Source organism: Pseudophryne corroboree, chromosome 3, assembly GCF_028390025.1.
Source record: "Pseudophryne corroboree isolate aPseCor3 chromosome 3, aPseCor3.hap2, whole genome shotgun sequence".
Lineage (NCBI taxonomy): Eukaryota > Metazoa > Chordata > Amphibia > Anura > Myobatrachidae > Pseudophryne > Pseudophryne corroboree.
Window position 1 is genome coordinate 417,790,969 of NC_086446.1, and position 23,637 is coordinate 417,814,605.

The 23,637-nt window shown below is 41.3% G+C and overlaps 1 protein-coding gene across 4 annotated transcripts; it reads left to right on the top strand.

Annotated features, from left to right (window-relative positions):
* Positions 1–8: 8 nt before the first annotated feature.
* TP53INP2 (tumor protein p53 inducible nuclear protein 2) lies at positions 9–23,155 on the top strand. Of its 4 annotated transcripts, none has more exons than XM_063960239.1 (5): positions 9–195; positions 528–699; positions 8,312–8,580; positions 10,511–10,820; positions 12,080–23,155. In XM_063960239.1, exons 3-5 carry the CDS (start codon positions 8,463–8,465, stop codon positions 12,327–12,329), a joined length of 678 nt encoding a protein of 225 aa, XP_063816309.1. In that variant the 5' UTR covers positions 9–195; positions 528–699; positions 8,312–8,462; the 3' UTR covers positions 12,330–23,155. The 4 variants fall into 4 exon arrangements, with proteins under 4 accessions (XP_063816309.1, XP_063816307.1, XP_063816310.1 ...); XM_063960237.1 differs by having other exon boundaries at positions 9–190; XM_063960240.1 differs by lacking the exon at positions 528–699.
* Positions 23,156–23,637: the final 482 nt, after the last annotated feature.

Consider the following 23,637-nt stretch of genomic DNA (forward strand, 5'->3'; position numbering starts at 1 on the left):
GTCACCTGTGGAGGCGGGGCGAGGGTTTGTGACGTGGTTATCAGCTGTTGGAACCGTTCTAATGATTGAGCAGTGAGATGAGCCGGCGGCAGAGCCTGTCTTGTATACAGCACTGTGCATCTACCTCAACCTGGGCTTCTGTACAGCGGCTTGGATACTGTATTTGTCTGTATACACTGACTGCTGCACGGTAAGGTAACTACACTATCGGGAGTTCTGTGCATCGTCCAATGAGAGCGAGCATACAGTCCGGACATATTGGATACGGTTACTTGAAATATTGTATGTTTGTCTTGTGTACGTGATGTGCCGGCATTGTTATTCTAATCAGCAGTGCAGAGGTTACTGTGTGGCCTAGACAGCAATGTCACAAGTTGTGGAGGTGAAATAATGCTGCCCTTGAGGTCACAGTGACAGTGATGTTAGTATTACACTGTATGTATGTATATATATATTTTATTTTAAGGACATTCACCTATTTTATAAAAGACAGCTGTTAATGATCTTTCCCATACACACCCGTACAGTGACAGATCTGCAAGTGATGGAGTCACAGGTTCCCCCTCCCATCATAAATCTCTCCTTTATTACAATGTCAACTCCACTGTGACGTCACTCGGCGAGGGATCAGATGTTGTCATAGGTGACTGTAGACAGAAAAGATGGGGGAGGTGGGGAGGAGAGGACATCTTTGTGCAGGTACCTTAAACTGTATGTCTGTATAAATGCAGCGAGGAATAAGATAACTAGAGTTACTATGTATTGCTTCACCTTTCCCATAAGATGTGACCACTTTTCTTCTTTATTTGCATGTGTTTGCCCTAGACTGCACTATGCCTGTCATCCTGCTTGATGGGTGACCCTGTTTCCATAAGCCTTTGCTTTTGTATAGCTGTGTCCTGTCCTCTTTCTTATCTCTGTAGTTCCTCCTCTTCCATCCTCCATCTGTACCTCTCCCTCCCTCCCCCCTCTCTCTCCTCTTTCCCCCTGAGTGGGCTCAGCCCCAGGGCTGTGTGGTCCTACTGAGCCCCCCTCCCATCATTACGAGCCCCCTGGCTGGGAAGGGGTTAGCAAGCCGTGATTTAGAGGTACTTATGGACTAATGTCCCTGTTGTGCCACACTGCCTCCCCTCCCTTCCTTCTTCCCGAGCTTGGGCTGTCAATATGCAAATATATAATCCGGGTCTGATGAAAGCCCAGGATGCGTTATGCAGGGGGAGGGGTGTCATCTGCAAGAGAAATCTGCCTTAAATTTCAATCCTTCTATGGAAATCTGAATTACTGTCAAGTGTCTTGTTTGTGGATCACAGCCCAAGCCTAAACTCTTCCCAAAATGTGGTATGTCTACAAATCATATGACCCCTTGTACAGTAGTTATGTGTTCAGTAATCTACTTTTACCTGGTTTTATTTACGTCCAATCACTACCCTCTGTCTAGAGTATTTGGGGTGTACCACATCACTCCCAGTCTATTTTTATTCATTGCCTTTCATACAAACGATGAGCAATTACAGAATGTGACATTTAAGTAATACAATACATGACTAATATTCAGTCCAGCTTATTAAAGTGCATACTTCTTTTAATATTCATCAATATATGTCTAAACACATATTACTACATATTAAGTTTTTAAATTCTAATGAGCACAGAGGTTAGACATGTTGTGGGAGGGGCTTAACCAAGCAATAGGCGGAGTCACAGTGGGCCATATAAGAGATAAAGAGACATTTATTAAGGAAAGCTATTATGGAGCAATAGGGGGAGACAGTTAATTTATACAAATACTACAGAGTTATATACCATGTATAATACAGCATTACTAGATATTGGTGAATGAAGAGTAGGCACTCACTAGTTAATGTGGATTTGTTTCATATTAAAGAAATCAGTGATGTGTGCCTAATTTGCATCTGACACTGAATGTCACACTGTGTCCTCTGCTGAACTGCCTGTATGTGCAGGGCATACCCTACTCCTCTCCATAAACCTTACAACCCCATCTTCACATGACCAGTTACTGACATTTAGAACATAGGCCTTATATAGTAACCCCCTTAGATAATATAACACTATATGATTGCTTTATGTTGTATCGCAGCTGGTAGAGCTACGGGTTGGGATGTAGTTATGTGACCAGCAACCTCTACTGGTTACCTTTGTGGTCATGTTATGTTACTTGTGATTTATGTATCTTATGACTATTGATCTATTTGCATGACACTTGACTACTATTAAAGGGGTTAATCAACACAAGTGCCTTGGTATGAAAGATTGCTTCTTTCTGCGATTAGAGCACACAGATCATTATTTTTTAACTAAACCGTCACTCTGGATTGTAGGTTGATCCACCCATAAACAATTGAGCTGTGCTAAGTGAGTGCAGAGAAAGTAGTATGCCAGTTTGCACAGTGTATATTGCATGACTTTGCACTGTGCATTCTCCGAGAGTAAATGTACATATCCGCCTAGGCAGACACTCATGCATTTTGCACCTATTAAGCCTTCAGACTGGAAAGGGAGATTGGCTGTGGGAAGGTGTGTTCTTAAGTAAGCAAAGGCCAGTAAAGGCATGTTTAGACAAATGTAGCTCTGTTATAAGGTGTATCTTCTGCACCTATCATAGGGCAGATGCATGCATACACCAATGAAGATGAATTGTAGTAAACCAGGCGCATCTGTTGGGCTTAAATATTTTTATGTCCACTTTCTTTCGAGTAGCCACTTTGTCACTTCAGCCCCAGTGTTGACATACACGATAGTCATCATCTATAGCAGGGGTGGCCAACCAGTCAGAGGCAAAGAGCCAGAAAAGATCTGTAGTCAAGAGCAAGAGCCACTATCATGCGCGTGTCGAAGACGCGCGCGCAAATATGGGGGCGTGGCCTAGTTGTCACAAAGCCACACCCCATTTCTCTTACGTCCTAGAGGATACTGGGGTCCATATTTGTGCCATGGGGTATAGACGGGTCCACCAGGAGCCATGGGCACTTTAAGACTTTAATAGTGTGGGCTGGCTCCTCCCTCTATGCACCTCCTACCAGACAGGGGCATAGAGGGAGGAACAAGCCCACACTATTAAAGTCTTAAAGTGCCCATGGCTCCTGGTGGACCCATCTATACCCCATGGTACTAATATGGACCCCAGCATCCTCTACGGACTACGAGAAAAGGATTTACCGGTAGGTAATTAAAATCCTATTTTTTGTGTGCACACCTTTCGGTATGACGTTTGTAGAAGTATGACCTCATATCATAACCCCGTTTTTTGTCATGTTCAGTGCCACATACATATAATGCCCCAGTACAGTGCCACATACATATAAAAATGCCAAAAAATGGGTGTCTTCACAGTGCCAGATACATATATGCCCCCAGTGCCAGATACACATGTCCCCATAGTGCCTGCTATGCTCCCCGGTGCCTGCTATGCCCTCAGTGGCAGATATGCCCCCAGTGCCAAATACACATGTCCCCACAGTGCCTGCTATGCCCCTACAGTGCCAGATATGCCCCCAGTGCCTGCTATGCCCCCAGTCCCAGATACACATGTCCCCACAGTGCTCATCAGCCCCCCCTCGCCCCGCTCACCACGCTGCTGCTGCTGCTCACTCTCCGAAGTCTCTCTTCAATTAGGCGCCAGTCCGTGAGCCAGTCAACGCTCGCGGCCCGGCAGCTAATCAGGAGCCTTAGCTGCCGGTCAGCGAGCTCTGATTGGCTCAAGGGCTGGTGCCGTATTGAAGCGAGACACCGCGCCGGAGAGGCGTGCGTGTGTCTGGGGCTGGGGCAGCGGTGGCCAGGAGCCGACCGAGCCGCAAGCGGCCGATGAAAGAGCCGCATGTGGCTCGAGAGCCGCGGGTTGGCCACTGCTGATCCATAGTATATATGATTGTAAAATGACAGTATATGTGAAGTGAGACGCTATGTTTGCATTTAGTTGTAGTGTAGTTGTTTACTTTTTTTTTTTTTTAATATAGTGTTGTCATCTTAATAGTCAGTCAGGGAGAAAAGCTTCTGCTGTTTTCTTAGCTGTCCACAGAAGAGAAGTAATGTACATCTATTATTGACAATCGGCCTGTCAGTCATATCCTTTCCAGAGGGTATACAGTATATATGGATCAGATATCTATTGTTAACACTTATTTTTAGAATCAAAACAGGGCTCCTGTACTTTAAGTGAGTGAGTAGAATATTTGAAATGCTGTGTTAGAGCATTCTTATTCTGGCCCTGCCATTTTCTCTGAAAGAAAGTAGTCGCCAGCTCCTGTAAGATACTGTATACATAGTTACTGGAATGAGACATATTGTTACTCTCTCTTTGGGCGTAATTCCAAGTTGATTGCAGCAGGATTTTTGTTAGCAGTTGGGCAAAACCATGTGCACTGCAGGGGGGGGGGGGGCAGATATAACATGTGCAGAGAGAGTTAGATTTGGGTGTGGTGTGTTCAATCTGCAATCTAATTTGCAGTATAAAAATAAAGCAACCAGTATTTACCCTGCACAGAAACAAAATAACTCACCCAAATCTAACTCTTTCTGCACATGTTATATCTGCCTCCCCTGCAGTGCACATGGTTTTGCCCAACTGCTAACAAAAATCCTGCTGCGATCAACTTGGAATTACCCCCTTTGTGTTCTGCCTCATAAGAGCGATTATTGTACTTTAACAATAAGGGGCTTATTCAGAGTTGCACGCAAGTTCGTTGTGATTTTTAGCAACTACGCATGTGTCAGAGCTTGGCACACACATCTATGAGTGATTCAGAGATGTACGCATCTGTTGCTTCTCACTTGTGGCAAAATGGGTGTAACTAGTTGGTAACAGGGTGTTTGCACATAGGCAAAGTTGAAAGAGGGCATGTAAAGGGCGTGTAGATGTAATTGCCGGCAATTCACAGCTCAGTGTGCGGAGATCCAACTGATTTCGGGCACCAAGGATAGGGCTGATAGCGATGACAACTACTTTCATAAGCGCATGAGGGGGGGGGGCATGGTGCATATGCAGCTAACTCTGTATACAGGCGTAAATCTGCTATCTGCAGCCAATCTGCAGGCCACTCTGCATCAGGTCCCTAACTGCAATACCTGGGGCAGAATCCGAGTTCTATGTACTGTCCAATGAATTACATTTGGAATCGTCATTGCGTCTGGAAAATGGTTGTGGACGTGATGGTTTTCCTTTGAAGCTGTAATCTAGGTGCCTTAAACATGGTCGTTGGACTGCACAAATTATTGCAACTTGTTGGACTTTATATGATTACAATTGCTATATATAACTATTATATGTTTATTACAGTAGTCTGGGATAAATCGAAATGTGCCCCCATTAGAATTGAAGCAAAGGGCCTGGGATTATAATGGTGATTAATTACATACTTTGGTATAATTTAGAGGAGGATAACCACAAGGGTTTACACTTTGGTCCCTGTAACGGAATACATAATGCCTGTACTATTCTAAAGGGATTGAACAATTGCACTTTGGCCAGTTTAAAGCAGAACACCGGTAGTTTGTTGTGAGATGCTCATCCTATTGCCTCAGCTAAATGACTCAACAGCCTGCAGACATGGGGCCCAATTCAGACCTGATTGTAGCAGCAAATTTGTTATCAGTTGGCCAAAATCATGTGCACTGCAGGGTTGGCAGAGAGAGTTAGATTTGGGTGTGGTGTGTTCAAACTGAAATCTAAATTGCAGTGTAAAAATAAAGCAGACAGTATTTACCCTGCACAGAAACAAAATAACCCACCCAAATCTAACTCTCTGCAAATGTTATATCTGTCACACCTGCAGTGCACATGGTTTTGCCCAACTGCTAACAAATGTGCTGCTGTGATCAACTCTGAATTACCCCCATGGTGCAGCCATCCAGTTAGATGATGTTTGTAAAAAAAGAAGAATCTTCTTTACTGACCTATGACCTTGTCATGGCTGGCCCTCCTTGGCCAGAATCCTGAAGTTCAAACTCTGTATCAGGTAGAAGGTTATTACTGTACCCTAGAGCCTATTTTTAGAATCCCTTAGTCCACCTTGCTGACACTGTACAGCTGGGTGTCTGCTCAGTACATTATGTACTGCACCTAATCTTATTATTCCAATGTCTGCCTCCTTTTTTTAAATGTGACCTCCCAGCAGAATGCCAAGTTAGGAAGAGCTGAGTGCCTCCCTCTTCCTATTGGTAGTGTTTGAATTCTGACACCTTTAAAATAGTTTCCTATGACTATTTCTTTCTGTTAAATGAATTGTGCATTAAGCAGCTAACAGTAAAAATTCTGAGGAGCTATTTTTATAAGCTTTTTATTGTCTCATATCTGCAACAGTCACAGCATATAATGGCACAGATCTATGTACTAAAGGGGGGTACTGACGGGGGAGATGTGTGCTGAGCGATCTTAATACAGACCCCTGTGCGATGTGCTGAGCGAGGGGTGACGGACAGACTGGGGGCCGCTCACTTCACACAATGGTGAAGTGAGTGACCCGCTAGATTGAGCCTGCATGCAGGCCAATCTAGCACCAGCGATAGCCCCGCGCATCGCTATCGCTGGGGGGCATACACACGGCAGATCCGTGCTCAAAATCTAAGCAATCTGGTCAGATTGCTTAGATTTTAAACACTGATCTCTCCGTGTGTACCCCCCTTAAGCCTTGGAGAGAGATAAAGTAAATGGAGATAAAGTACCAGCCAATCAGCTCCTAACCGCCATGTTACAGGTGTTTGAAAAATGTCAGGAGCTGGTTGGTTTGTACTTTATCTCTCTCCCAGGCTTAGTACATAGAGCCCTTAGGGAGTGCAGGGAATTTTGTTCCCTAGCTGTATTCTGTGACACTACTCATATATTTATCTCTTTGTGTTTGCTGATGCAATGTTATCAGACTAGAGTTACATATTTAGGTGCGTTACATAAGATATGTATTCCCTGGCTTTTTCAAGTGTGTTCTTGTTCATGGCAGCACCCTGGGTTAGCATTGCTGCCATCACAATGCTGGGGACCGTGTGTTCATTTCTGACCTTGGCACCATCTGTGAGGAGTTTGTATGTTCTGCCTGTGTGTTTATGTCTGGGTGCTTCAGTTTCCTTCCGCATTCCAAAAACATACTCTGGAAAGTGTTACATAATATGGTGTCTCTCTATACAAATCAATGATAACAAAGCAAATAATATATTCGCCAATCACGGATACATATATATGGGACTTTTATTAGGTAGATTATAGAGACTCCTACTAAGATAGGCATATCAACTTAATGAGGCAGCAACACTCACAGGTCTGGATATTTGTGTCACTTCTGTAAGGTGAGCTCACCCTGTGAGCTGTACAAACAGTCCCAGCCTCCTGGGTCAAGTTAACACTGTACACTAAAATATTATTAACGCTTCATTACCAGATATACACGTACAGATATATGTACTAAAGGCCTATTTCCGCAGAACACAACTGCAACCATTTTATCAGAGGTCACATTAAACCTACACAAAACAGGGGCCAATAATGCTCTTTCCAGCTCTTGTTTGTGGAGATCTGGTGACTGTTTTATTGGGAGGTTTCTATGCCAGTCACAGCCCCAAATAGTAAGGAGATTAGTGAACCTTGCTCTTTGCCCTAAATAAAACTACCAATGTCTGTGTGCAAATCACGACAAGAGTCATACCCCAAACAAAGGGAATTAGGTGACATATTGCAGTGTTTTTATGATCGCACTGTGAATTTTGATGTACAGAGGAATATATACTGTGTAAAAGGGATACAGAACCCTGTGTAAAAGGCTTTGTGTATTTAAATAAATCTGAAATATAATTGTACATGTAACTTAATGCAAATTAAAACAGGCGTTTTAGATGTTTGGGCCTTTTATGTAGCTTAATGGTACACAGTACTAGGTCACTACCAGATGGTTATGAGTATCAGAATAAGCAACTTCTACCTGAATAAATGTATATTCTTTTTACTAATGTAGCCTGTTTTTCTCTATAGGAACATTAGCTTTAGTGCACAAAAATCTTAGTTGCTCTGTGTTGGTTTGCATTTATTAAAGAGTGTGATAGGCCACATTTCCTTAGCTGCTAAGCAAAATGTAAATTGTCAGACATTGGAGCAATGGTGAAATAAGTACCTGTATTCTGGAAAATGAGACTTCATAGAGCAGTGCCACCTAGCGGTCAAAATAATAAACACAAAGATTAAAATAATTTGTTCACATTCTAAAATCATTTATGAGTTATATCCAATATTTTTATGTGAACAGCTAACACATGTCTAGTGCACAGAGTTACATTTTCTTCTATTACAATCTGTTGTCTCCTGTTGCAGGGCTATTTTAACCAAGCAATACAGAAGCCTGATGTTTACAAATCCTTCTGTGGGATTCTGCTGACCCCACCACACCATATCACCAAGTTGTTTACACCCCACCAACTTCCGCTCCCAGAATCTCCAGCAAACCCCAGGGCTCGCTCCAGCCATGTTTCAACGTTTAACCCGGCTGTTCTTCAGTGAGGGACCAGTAACTGATCCCACAGAACCCAAAGCCTTTGTTTCAGAGGAAGAAGATGATGGCTGGTTGATTATTGACATCCCAGGTAAGTAATGAACTACAGAAACGTTACTGCTAGTGGCCTTTATCTGCTGTTAACATTCCTAGGCCCATTCTCCAGAGGTCTGCCTTAAATTTAGCTCTGCACTAAGCATGTGTCTGTTCTCAGTCCCATGATATCGTGTTATGGAAAAAGGTTCAGGAAAAACTATTTATCAGTTTCCAGACAGGCTGTTGGCTACAGCTGTATCTGGCTTGCCCAATGCCCTTTAGTTTCTCAGAAATGACAGAAAGCTGCAGTATACTTTAGTATTCATTAAGTGTTGCCTATTGCAATTTAATGCTCAAATTAAGATGATTAATGAGAGTGATCCTCTCTACAGTTCCTGTTTTTATTTTGTACAGTGTAAGATGACAAATAAGTTATAACCTGTTTATGATTCAAGTGATGCTCACCCCATTTGGGGAGATTGCACCCAGTAATTAGGAGATCTTATTGGCAGACTATAACTACCTGATAAAACAAATTCCTCAGCAACAATTTATTTATTACCAGTTCTTTATATAGCACACACATATTCCGCAGCACTTTACAGAGAATATTTTGGCCATTCACATCACAACAATAGTACAACATTCATTTATTTTGTAATCAAAGTTGGTAAAAACAGCTTTGCACAAATTGGCAAAATAGCGATTCCAAAGAAACTGTGTGCTCCTGCCCAAGCAGGTCCAGGGGTTGGGCCCTTCACCAAATAATGCTATGGGGCCTGACTGTACTATATACAATATAAAGTGGGCCCATCTTCCAGTGGAGCCGATCCTATGTGGACTGGGCTAATCTTCCGGAGAAGTTAGTCTGTTGTATCCCCTGTAACTGCTTGTGTAGTAGCAGATCATTGAGAAGCAGCATATTTGAGGATAAAGGATCAGTGCTGAAATGAGGGGCATCCCACCCCAATATGCGAGTATAGTAGAAAGCCAATCTACAGTATGCTTAGAAAACACAACTTGTGCAATGTTCTCTTTACTAATGTGTGTTATAAGCATAATGGTATGAACATGTGTTGATAGGAAACAATACTGATAATTAATGAAGAGTCCATAACACCATCTTTTTGATGGTGTCTAAAGGCCTACAAAAACATTGTTGAAATGTTTGCTGGTTAAGCCTCCTACTCTTTTCTTGGTGTTGGCAGTGTGGGTACATCACAACATAACTGTTACACTATTCCAAGTTTTGTTCCTCAAGCCAGTGCCAGTGTTGAGTAATGTACTAACACTTCGGAAGAATAATATGGTTTTACAGTGCCTCTTGCTTTAACCAGTAACCTCCTCCACTCCTTTTACCCTCGAACCAGTTATAGAACACAGATACACAGGTTCATTTGCTGTAATCTAGGCCTAAATCAACATTACTATTAATGGTAAAACATTTTTATACAAACTACCTCATGTTGGTTTATGGGAAACGGAGAGCAAGTGAAGATTGTTAAAAAAAAAAAAAAAAATGTGACATGACTACTTTCCTGCAGTGCAAGCACATGGTACTCTTATTAAATAGAAGTCAACACATTGCTGCACTAAATAATTGGTTTCAGGAATAATAATTATAACATCTTGTGATGTACACTCATCCTGGCATATGGATTTCCATTGTAATATTACTTTTGTGTTTTACCAATGCCTGTTCATGCAATTATAACTATTACAGTACTACACATTTCACAAGTTCTGATAGGTGCACCTACATGAATGTAATATTGGTGCAGTTTTGGGGGGAAAACACTGTTAACCTGAAGCTAAAAAGAAATGTAAATGAAAGGATAAACACCTAAATAAATAATTTCTAATAACTTCCCCATGGTTTCTCCCATCCCTCACCCTTCCTCCTTAACACGGTATGTGTGTGATCCTTCATCTTTCTTTCTTTCTCCCATGGCATGTTCCCTACCTTCCTAACTTGACCATATCAGATAGCTACATCTTAGCCTCAAGCGGGGAAGATGTGGCAGAAGGCCAAGTGGAGAATGTTGCTTCCAGCCCACTGCCACATTCCCTGGGTGAGCGGATTGGTTGGTCCATTCCCCCCCACCCGCCCCACTCGATGGACGAGAGCTGGTTCGTTACCCCTCCCCCCTGTTTCACTGCAGAGGGTCCTGGCCACAGTGCAGTGGGAAGCAGTCCACTGGAAGACCTTCTGATAGAGCATCCCAGCATGTCGGTGTACGTCACCAGTGGCAGCATCGTTGTGGAGCAAGACACTAGTGACATAACCAGAAACAGGTAAGTGCATTCGTAAACATATCTCACAACATGTTTGGAACAATAGTGTGGTGGTGTAGGGGGCTAAAAGAAGCTGAAACTGTAGGTAAACTGTGTTTTAAAAAGTATAAGTTACCAGCGTAGTTTATAAAAATCCCATTTACCACAACGTTTGGTTTTAAACTGGAAGTATTGTTGTTATTATTATCATTATATATATATATATATATATATATATATATATATATATAGTAAAAGATATAAATGCTGCGGCACTCAGGGTCTTGTAGCGGAAGATGTGTATTGGTAAACAATTACATCAACAACGTTGTTGATGTAATTGTTTACCAATACACATCTTCCGCTACAAGACCCTGAGTGCCGCAGCATTTATTTCTTTTACTGAGTATTCTTTCTGAAGGCACCGGGGCACGGACTTAATAGAGGGAGTGCCGAGATACACATTCTTCTATATCTATCTATATATATATATATCTATATATATATATATATATATATATATATATATATATCTATATCTATCTATCTATCTATATATATATATCTATATATATCTATATATATATATATATATATATATATATATATATATATATATATATATATACCGAATAGGGGTTCTAGTGACCAGTGGTGTGATATTAACAATCTAAATTACCACAAAATAAGTGTGTATATTAAAATAAAAATATTTTATTTTACAATACTAAAAAACACTATAAAAAGGAACACAATTATGAAATTAAAAAGTATATATATAAAAAATGCTCTCACAATATATTATATATAATTCTCATCTAAAGTGCAAAAAAATCTCAGGAGAGAGATTACATAGTATATAGTTTAGGTATCTTAACTGATTTAGCGAGAGGTCTCTAGGGAAAGGTCCAACGCGTTTCGTCTCTCAGACTTCTTCATGAAGAAGTCTGAGACTAACGGCAGAATGTAATAGCTTGCGAGATGCAAGCCTTGCCCATATTTTTTTAAAGCGCCAATCATTTACAAGGCAAAACCGACCTGGTTTTGCCTTGTAAATGATTGCCGCTTTAAAAATAAACGCAGGACGGACATAAGTTGAGTGAAGATTATCGAATTGATCTAGAAAATTACACCTATTTCATGCCAGAAAATAAGACACTGATTTGTAGACATGGGGTTATAAAGTGACAGGTATAATGATTAAGATGGGTATGTAACGCTGATTTATGTTAGAATGATTACAAGAAAATACTTCTAATTTATGACCACCTTATTCGCAGATCACCATCCAAAACCAGAGTGGAGCGTCGTACACCACATCATGCCACGTCAGTTTCTGCCAAAGCCGCTATCTTGGAAAAAGTGGGTCAGGTCTCGAGGATCCAACGCGCCAGAGCTCTGGCGGATAAGCGTAAGCTAGGACGTAAGAATCTGCAAAGGCAGAATCTGGCACGGGAGTTCCAGGGTCGCAATGCAGTGCGGAACCGCAGCTATATGTGCCAACCAAGGCAGCGCCAGTGCAACCACTGAACTTCTTTTAGCTGTTTACAAGAACATGGGCATTATCACTACCCAGAAATCTCCTGTCCTGCCTCATGGTTTGGCAATACTGTATCTTGCCTCTTTTATACAGCCTCCCCTGAACGTAACACCGATATCTGCCCTCACTCCCCCTCCCCTTGGTTTTATGTTATAAACATGTCCCACTGCATGGGAATGCTGTAAGTATACAGATTTCATGGCAACTGTAGTAAGGGTGGATAAAAGCTAACTAAAAAGGTAATCCTACCCTTGAGATGCTTCAAAATTGATTTCCTCTAGTTCTTATCAATTATTTTAAAACTCCAACCCGTAATATGGCGCCATCCTAATACTTTCATGTAACTCTAAAAATGTAATAATTGTATTTATATAGCACTTTTCTCCAATAGTAATGTTAGGCTTTGTTACTCCCTGTTTCCTGAGTGGAACAAAGTGGAACTCCCCGAACAAAATGGTGGCAATTTTTCTTTGATATGATTTTACAAAATTGTAATCCTTGAAATGTAATGGCCAAAGGATTTACATATTGCAATAAGCAAGGGTAATTGTGAATATTGAAACATTGTAAAATCCCATTACAATGTGTTAGATGTTTTTGAAAGATGCACCTTTATATCCTGTTCCAATGGAATGTTCCCAAAATGTCTGGTGTAGCCTTTCATTCATCTGTTTGTGCAGAGTTGTCACACAAATAACCAGCACACAGTGTACCTCTTTGGTGAGGTCTGTTCTGTTAAGCATTGTGCACATCTGAAGATGGCGGGAAGAGAACACACGTCCTAAATAAATTGTTTATGGTCTTCCCTGGGGTGGTCTTCAGTATGCCGACTGACGGGACCCCGGCGCACAGTATACCAGCGCCGGAATCCCAACAGCCGGCATACCGACACTTATTCTCCCTCGTGGGGGTCCACGACCCCCCTAGAGGGAGAATAAAATAGCGTGGCACGCGTAGTGCGCCACCGTGCCTGCAGCGTGGCGAGTGCAGCGAGCCCGCGAGGGGCTCATTTGCGCTCGCCACGCTGTCAGTAATCCGGCGGTCAGGCTCCCGGCGCCGGTATGCTGGTCGCCGGGAGCCCGACCGCCGGCATACCATACTGAACCCCTTCCCTGCACTTGCCAGAGGGACCTGCAATGCTGCGCATTAGTAGAAAGGAAATGTAGGTTGACGATCGCAAGAGGATGTAGCAAAGCAAATGCAGGGTGAATGGAATTCTGTGATGGGAAAGTAAATGTGCACGTGTCAGTTATGTTATGGCAATGAGAGGTGGTAAATGGTTGACAAATAAGGTTGCTGTTGGGACAAATGTGTAAATGATATTATAAACTAGAACAATATTGCCTGACGTATAGCTTGGTTACAGAATATTTTGTATCATTTCAAGCTGCAGGGCCGTTAACACATAATTATGTTTGTAAATTTTCTGTTAAATATTTTTTTAAAATACAGAAGAGAACCTAAAACTAGTAAAGACACAATGTGGGTGTTATATATATATATATATATATATCACACACACATATTACTTTTTCTTGTGTTGTTAATTTTAATGCACACTTGATAGGGTGGCGTGCTATACCGCAATTATTTAATCCATATGTTCTCATTTATTTCTATTTGCTTCTCAAACAGATTCGGCATAATAATTTCAACTACAAAATAGGCTGGAAATGTATCAAGCCTCCTAAAGAGGACACATTTAGAAATTGCCCATAGCAACTAATCCGTTTTTAACTATAATTTTATAGAATATACTAGATAAATGGTAGTTAGAAAATCCTTCACTTCTCATTAGAGCGTATGATACATCTCTTTGTAAGGCATAGATTTACTAAGGAGCAGTTTGTTAAAGCAGCTGATCATCTGTAGCTTTGGCTGATAGTTATGTAACAGCAATAGGAGTGAATGGCTTATTCCCATTGCTGTTTTAAAACTATCCATCGTAAATCTACCTTTAAGGTGTTTGGGGTCTATTTACTAAGCCTTGAAAGAAAGTACCAACAAACCAGCTCTGTCATTTTTAAAACACAGCCTGTGACATGGCAGTTAGGAGCTGATTGGCTGGTACTTTATCACAATCCACTTTATCTCTCTCAAAGTCTTCGCAAATAGACCCCTTATTTAGTAACAGTGGTTTGTCATCAGCAGCTTTGATCAATAGTTTTATCCCAGGTGGGCAGTTTTCTACACATTTTTCAAGGTTTCTCGAGGGATGTCTAAATTTGTCCCAATTAAGAAAAATCTGGTGGGAATATTTGAAGACTACCCACCCGGCCAAAACGTGTTAAAAGGAATGAATGCTAAACTAGCTGAACAGCACTGATTCCTGTTGTCTCTTTAAAACTATTGGTCTGGCTTTGACAAACAGCCTGTTAGCAAGTATACCCCTAAGGGCTATATTTACAAAGCAGAAGCTTCTCTTCGTTGGGAGCTGAAAACTTAAGGCAGCACTAACATTCACGGTAAAGCACGCTGGGCTTTACACTGAATGTTAGTGTCACTTTGAATGTTTGGCACCAGCCCACTGAGAAGGGACGGCTTACAAAAGCCACTGCTTCGTAAATCGTAGCCCCAAGTCTCTAACAGCAGCCTTACTTGAATAGAGAGTGAGAGCTGGAGCATTGCAAGTCCCTCACATACTCGGTATAATCAGATATAGAGAACAAGCGTGAATATCCTTTCATTGGCTAACTTGAATTTGGTCTAACTTGAATTTGGTCTAACTTTTTATTGGTTAAAAGAGTTAGTACTCCTTTCTATTATGGTAACACACAGCACCTATTATGGGTTTCAGCCTGATGTCCAGTAATCTGACTGCATATTGCCAGGACAGGGTCAGACAGTGTTGGGCTTCTTTCTAATGACCAGTCATCTAACTTGGCAACATAAGCAAACTATTTCAGGCCTAATGTCTGCTACTTTCTTATCCTAATATCCAAACATGTACATTCAGTTAACCTACTAAAAGCATAATATTTTAGAGACTGGGTTAAGTTATGGAATATTTATGGCTGAACAACCATATATCTTTGCAGTAACCAACCCTTATTTTTAATTCAACAAACTTGTATATAAACACTTAAAAGGTGCTTACTATAGTAACTTTCTTTAACAGTGTGTAAATATTTTAGAACACTATTAAAAGCATGTGTGAGTGTTTGGTGACAGTGTTTTCACAAATGGGACTTTGCACGATTAGTGTAATCCATTTTGTCTAGGTGCAGAGATGCCTGATAGCTACCAGATACATGTTTTGCTTCATTTTATTTTGTAATTAATTAAAAAAAAAATGCTGTTTAAACTATTTTTGGAAGAATTGTGTGCATAAGTGAGAGAAATGTCAATTTCTGTGTGGACTCAGGGACATAACAGCTAATGATGAAACTATTTGGATGTGTAAGTCTATCGAAATGTACCCATCCCCTATTTTGAGTGGTGGCAGCCATTTTGTGTCTTAAACCATAGCCATTATAGAAAGTAGTCCTCTCAATTGTGCATGTGTCAGGGATCACTAGGGACATGTCTGTATGTTGGTTCAGCACCCAAAATGGCTGCTTCTACTGTGTATATGAAGATCACAGGTCCATTTTAAAGCAGATACAATATATGAGTTGCTGAGCTGAACTTCACCTACCTTTTTCAGTGACAGATGTACTGCTACCCCCTGACATTGAAAAGGCAGCCATTTATTCAGCAAGTTGTACTTTACTTCCTCCATTTTGTTACATGAACAAAACATCTTTTACATTTTCTGTATGATTATTTTAACTATCCAGTCAAATAATATTTATAAAAGCAAACACAAAATGGCTACTATCTAGATTGCTTGGAAATAGTCATGGAAAATATCTATGCAGTGATTTGATTACTGTACTTCTGAATGTAATACAAAATAGCTGATAGTTTTATGAGGCTCCAACCATTGGAGATCATAGGAGCCACCTTTTTAGATTTAATCCCCATTCCCAAGATACACCACCAGCTTAGTGGTCAAATGTTTATGGGGTGGCTTTGTAATGTCCCCATACCCACTACCACTGTTAGTAGTGTTTTCTAGCATTCCGATTAAGAGTGCTATACATGTATTTACTACAGATGCTAGTTGCAGAAAACACTAACATGACGCCAGTTGAAAGCTGGCCTAAAGGCTGTATTTTGTTAAGAACTTAATTTTGGTTAAATTGAAATGAATATATTAAGGCCTGTTCCTTAATATTACTGTATTTAATTAAAATGTTTTACAGTAAATTAGTACTTTGATTTAGCATGTATAATCCAAATATATCGTTATCACTTAATATAATCAGATTTGGTTTTTTTTTAAAGCGTATTCTGAAACATTAAGCTGGGTACAAACTGAGCGATGCGTACCCAGTCGATATGTTGTCCCAAAGGGCCGACATAGCGGATTCTGGGTACACAATAGAACTAGGGGCAGTATCCAATTATCAGCGAAAAATCATCAGATGCAAAAAATGGGTACTTTTCGCAATGTTTCCCCAATATTTTTGGGGGGCAATCCTAGTAGGACACCCGAAAAAATCCATTCTCAAGCAATAACACACAGGTTCAGTGAAACCCGTGTAATTTCGCGTTCACGTCCCCGTAAAGTCGTCGCTTATCTGGAATTTTGTTTTGCCTGCTCGAGACAGATGAAACAATGCCATTGATAAACCGCGTTTTGTGACTGCTTTTTGGGGACAATATGATAGCCTGGGGCAAATCAATTAGCCGTGGTTAATTTTCACCTAGATCACTAGCATTCTCACCCGGTTGGCCATGCAGCAGGGCCAACTGGGGCATCATCACTAGCGACCCCGGGCACACACATATTGGGCATACACACTGAGTGATGTGTTTTTTAGTTAAAATCACTATTTTCATTAGATACAAATTCTATATAAAGGGACATTGGTCAGGAACAACATATATGCTACACACACACACACACACACACACACACACACACACACACACACACACACACACAGTTATGGTGCCAGTTCATAATCTAAAAACCATCATGTAATAAGACACACACACACACACACACACACACACACACACCCTTTTCAGTCACTACAAGAGGTACATGCCAGGTACCCTCCTGTCTGTCATGTGTCTGTTGCCAATACTATTACAGATAGCTGCACATGGATGGGTTACAGCATGTGTCGGTAGTATACTCCTCCTTCCAGGGGGCGGTACCAGGCAGCAGAAATTAATCGGGGAGTTGCACAGTGACATCAAATTCTCACCAATTGGTTGCTTGTTAGAATATCAGGAAGACAGTCTCCGTAAGCACAGAAAAATTTGTTCAATATTTTGATTTTTCGGACCTTCTAAAGAGGACCAGTGTAGTTGTTGCCCATAGCAACCAATCAGATTCTAGCTGTCATTTTTAGAGAACGTATTAGATGAATGATAACTAGAATCTGTTTGCAACGGACAACACCTCCACTAGTTGTCTTTATAATATTTCATAAATCTCTCCCTAAAGACTTTATTTAACAATGGAAATAATTGTTTGCATTTTTTTTTTTTTTTGCATCACAGTGATCCTAATGAATATGCAGGTGGTATTTACTATTACTTGTCCAGCAAGGTCCAGTGCAGTCTTCCTTTCTCTCTGGTGTCCCCTCCTGTATTTCTGACTAATGCACGACAGCCCTCTGTGAATGTGCATGTGCTTCAACCTGACCGGGACTCTGCAAAGCCGGAAAAGGCTCTTGCTGGGTTCCTATTGATGGCGTAAACCGTACAGTCACAAGCTTACCGCTGTTTGCTAAGTACAGCATGGATGTTGGAACTGTTTTAGGTACAGATTCAGAGTTGGCCGCAGTGGCGATGTGGCACGCATTGGCCAATGTTTTAAGTCTGCGTATGCATCCCATTGATTACCGCTGAGTGATGCATAACAAATTTGGACGTAGGGAGAGTGAATTTCAGTGAGTGCTCCTGGGAGGTTAGCCAGATGCGGGCGTGTCACTGACAGTGACTGCATCTAAGAGAACTGCTCGTACAGATACACCAAGAAGGATTTGCTCGGCAGGAAGTGGGCATATCAGTTTGAAGATCATTGGCATTAGCATAAGGCTGCGGCAAAAGACATGGCCGCATGTGACTCAGAATAATCCCATTTGCGGTTACTTGGAGGGGTTATAACTTGTTCTTCAATGGAGCCCTAAATATTAAGGTGTGCCTAAGCACACAGGGAAATTCAGTTAGCCATGGTAATTTACCACAGGCAAATTGATCTCCTGGAGTTATACAATTAGCCCCGAAGCGCGGCCATCGGCAGCTATCAGATATTTTTTTCAGGTCCAGAAAACGGTGGCTAATTAAATAGCACAAAAAAAAAATAGAAAAAAAACCTCACCGTGCCTGAAAAAAATACTGTGGCTAAGTGAATTCCAGACATATACTTACTAGTTACTCTTCTTTAAAGCGCACATGATATAACCTAATCTACATTTAACTTTTATAAGACTATTACAAGTCACCATAGAGGTTGATGTAAGACGGTAAGAAGCTGGGTTTTCTTAATACGCGGCATTAACATTTTGTGCTGACTTGTAATATAACACTCTAGTTTTTAAATGTTCATTATAAAATGCTGAAGAAACATGATTGTCCCAACTGTTTGGTTAGAACAAAGACTAAGTATTTCATAAATTATATTAAAATCTGGGTACTCTTAACTGTGCAGGAACAGTAATGCTGATAGGTATTAGATCAGTGGTTTTTAGCTGGTCAGACAGGAGGGGTGGTATTTAGTTTGCCGCCTGTTGGGATCCCGGCACTCAGTATACCGGCGCCGGAATCCCGACACCCGGCATACCGAGTCATTTTCTCCGTCTTGAGGGTCCACGACCCCCCTGGAGGGAGAATAGATATCGTGGCGCATGTAGCGCACCACCGTGTCCGCAGCGTGACGAGCGCAGCAAGCCCGCAAGGGGCTCATTTGCGCTCGCCCAGCTGTCGGTATGCCGGTGGTCGGGATTCCAGCGCCGGAAAATTCAAACCCATCTGCTAATTTCAATTAAGAATAACAAATTTGTTTAGCATGTCCCCCATTTAAATAAAATAGTAAATGGGAAAAAGTACAATGATGCAGAAACCTTTTTTTTTTTGGTAATTTATATATATATATATATATATATAAATGAACTATGGCCCTCATTCCGAGTTGATCGGTCGCAAGGCGAATTTAGCAGAGTTACACACGCTAAGCCGCCGCCTACTGGGAGTGAATCTTAGCTTCTTAAAATTGCGACCGATGTATTCGCAATATTGCGATTACTAACTACTTAGCAGTTTCAGAGTAGCTTCAGACTTACTCTGCCTGTGCAATCAGTTCAGTGCTTGTCGTTCCTGTTTGACGTCACAAACACACCCAGCGTTCGCCCAGGCACTCCCACCGTTTCTCCGGCCACTCCTGCGTTTTTTCCGGAAACGGTAGCGTTTTCAGCCACACGCCCCTGAAACGCCGTGTTTCCGCCCAGTAACACCCATTTCCTGTCAATCACATTACGATCGCCGGAGCGATGAAAAAGCCGTGAGTAAAATTACTTTCTACATAGCAAAGTTACTTGGCGCAGTCGCAGTGCGAACATTGCGCATGCGTACTAAGCGGATTTTCATTGCGATGCGATGAAAAATACCGAGCGAACAACTCGGAATGAGGGCCCATGTTTCTAGTTCAGCACTAGGTGAAAATTCAATTCTGATAACCCATGTAATGCGGTTTTAAAATATTAACATGTAAATATATGAGGTTATACTATGTTAGTGTTAACATTTATATTGCAGACTTGTTATCAAAAATGATATGGAAGTATGGTGGTCATTCCGAGTTGATCGCTCGTTATTTTTTTTTCACAACGGAGCGATTAGTCGCTAATGCGCATGCGCAATGTCCGCAGTGCGACTGCGCCAAGTAAATTTGCTATTAAGTTAGGTATTTTACTCACGGCATTACAAGGTTTTTTCTTCGTTCTGGTGATCGTAATGTGATTGACAGGAAGTGGGTGTTTCTGGGCGGAAACTGGCCGTTTTATGGGTGTGTGTGAAAAAACGCTGCCGTTTCTGGGAAAAACGCGGGAGTGTCTGAAGAAACGGGGGAATGTCTGGGTGAACGCTGGGTGTGTTTGTGACGTCAAACCAGGAACGAAACTGACTGAACTGATCGCAGTGGCAGAGTAAGTCTCGAGCTACTCAGAAACTGCTAAGAACTGTCTATTCGCAAATCTGCTAATCTTTCGTTCGCAAATCTACTATGCTAAGATTCACTCCCAGTAGGCGGCGGCTTAGCGTGTGCAAAGCTGCTAAAAGCAGCTTGCAAGCGAACTACTCGGAATGAGGGCCTATGAGGGAATAGGGTTAAAATTGTATTCAGTAGGATTAATGTCTTTTTTTTCCCCCTGTGATATTATTGCAGATATGTATTAAGGTAAAACTGCATCACGCTGAATGCCTAAAATGTACTGGTCCTATTGCTAACCAACCAGATGGCAATCTAGCAGGGGCGTTTTAACAGAGGATGGAGCCCGTGTGTACCTTTGGGTGGGCCCCCTCCTCTCTACGTCACAGTAGTCTCTGGCATTGTGCTGGAGTTTACTGCGCAGGTCTCCGGAAACATGGTGCCCGCCATGTTCCAGAGACCAATTTGGCTACTGCGCATATGTGGTGGCCATTGTCGCTGTGACTGCAGCGCCCGACACTAGTCTCCGGAAAGGTAAGTATTAAAAATGGGTGCAGTGTGTGCAGTGTTGGCCCCCCTGGACCCACACATTGCACCCATTATAGAAACACCTATGCAGTCTAGGTATATTTGTGTTCTCTGTTACATTTAAACTGAGGCACATGGTACAATGCCTGTTGGCAGTTAGAAGTATTGCGGCACCATTTAGAACATGTTAGTAACCTAGACATGTGTGGAAAGGGAGTTTTGCTGGGTTATCTCTTATGACATACAATATTGTTATAGAAGGGTGTTTTGTTGACGGGAAGGTATAGAAATCCTGGTAGTCATCATCCTGATGATCAAAATACTGATGGATACCAGTATTTTTACTCTACCCCTAACCCACCTCTTCCGCAGCCTAACCCTAACCTGCCCCTAGTGCCTAACCCCAACCCAGTACTTACTGTCGGGACTCCACTTCCGGGATCCTGATCACATCCCCCTCACCATACTTGGCATGTGCCATTATTGTAAATGGACATTTATTTTCTGAAGCCACCATACCTACAAATTGTAATACACAGCTCCATACTCCACAAAGTATGTAATAACACACACACAGAAATATACACATTTGGATCCTGGCACTTCTGGGGACAGCATGTGTGCTAAACTACGCAATACTGAATTTGGTTAGAAATAAAAAAAAATGAATTTGGGAGATTTGTGACATACTGTAACAAAGATGGAATATCTGTTTTTGCTGAGAGCCATGAGCCATACTCCTTTCTCCCCCTCCTTGCATTTTTCTTGTGGTGGTGTGTTCTCTCCACATTAGCAAGGGTAAGAACAGCCATGTGGTGGGGTGAAGGCGCTCTGTAACGTCATCTTATGACATTTCCTGCCTTTTCCTGCCTTCCTCTTGGTGCATATGGATGACATGGTCAAAAGGTCGGCATGAGGGTTTGGGTTATTTTCAACTTCTTCATGCTTTTCCATCCACATGAACTACAATTGGGAATAGTAACCTTGCCGAAGAATGGCGAGCGACGCGGTACACTAATTTGGGTTCTATGTGCTGCAAATTAAAATTTGACACAAAGAAAACATGAAACACTCACGTCGACCTTTTCATGTCGAACATTTCCCTGTCGACCTTGTGCATGACTACCTTTTACTGTCGACCTTTAACGGCATAACCTTCAGGGAGACCACTAACTTCATAAGTAATTAGGAAACATGCTTACCACCATGTCCGTGGCAGACAGGCAAGGCTGGGAGAAAGTAGATTATTGGTTCATTCAGAAATAACACTGACTTTAATATAATACTTTGTATTCTTATGAAATTTGTCCAGCCTACAAAATAGCTGATTCCAATGTGTACAAGCAATGGATGCACCTAAACTCTATTAAGAAAAAATTATCTGCTAGATTAGAGGTTCGCAAACGCGGTCCTCAAGGCACCCCAACAGTCCTGGTTTTAAATGTATCCATGCTTGGCTACAGGTGACTTAATTAGCACCTTAGTCAATTTGATTTAACCATCTGTGATGAGCCATGGATATACCTAAAACCTGGACTGTTGGGGTGCCTTGAGGACCACGTTTGGGAACCTCTGTGCTAGATACAGTACAAGAATGAGGTTTGCGCTTCTGTATTCAGAAATGTCCTATTCCCATTTTACATCCTATGGTCCTGCAAAAGTGTCACTACACAAAATGGCGGACTTATTCCATTTTGCAATTTAAAACCATTGTACATGTCAAATATGACATGGCCACATCTACATCATCTAAAGTTAGAGGAAACATGCAAGTGTTTTTTTTTTTTTTTGTTTTGTTTTTTTTCTTTAAAATCTATATATATTGTTAGAACTGTATATGTGACATTAGTGCAGACTCTACAGGCTCTCACAGCTTTATGGTGCTGTTACATGTGTACATGTAAGAAATGTTATCAGAGTTTTTAAAAAGTGCACCAGATATACAAGGAATATAATTCTTCAGCGCGAATCTGGTTTTGTATTTTGGGTGCTAGTTTTGATAATACGTATGCTACCAGTGTTTGTGTGCTAAATAGATTATAATTCAAAAGTGAAAAAAATAAAGTTTGCGTTGGAATGACAGCAGTTTTGTGTGGTGAAATGAATTGCAGCAATATAAAAAGATACACTGTATATAGTAGTGGAAGTAATACATATTTGCAGTATATAAGATGCATGTGCCTTTTTGGTCATGTTTTTGCATGGATTTTTAGTCACAGATTTTGAAGCCATCTTTGAACGTTTGTTGTTCTTCAGTGAGTGGATTGTGTGTGTCCTTTGGAGATGTGAGCAGTGATTTACATAGATATAATAAATACACTGTTATCCCTATGCAGGGCAAAAACCAGCAAAGGCAGAGAGAGAGGATGGAGATACAGTACAAACCAAATGAAACCGAGATAAATACATTGGATAAAGACTTTATTTTTATAATGGGCAACAATAAGTGCTGGACACAAACTATTATTATTATCCTTTATTTATATGGCGCCACATGTGATCTGCAGTGCCCAAACTATATTTATTATGATAAAATGCAGTGCTGTAAATAAAAATAATGAATG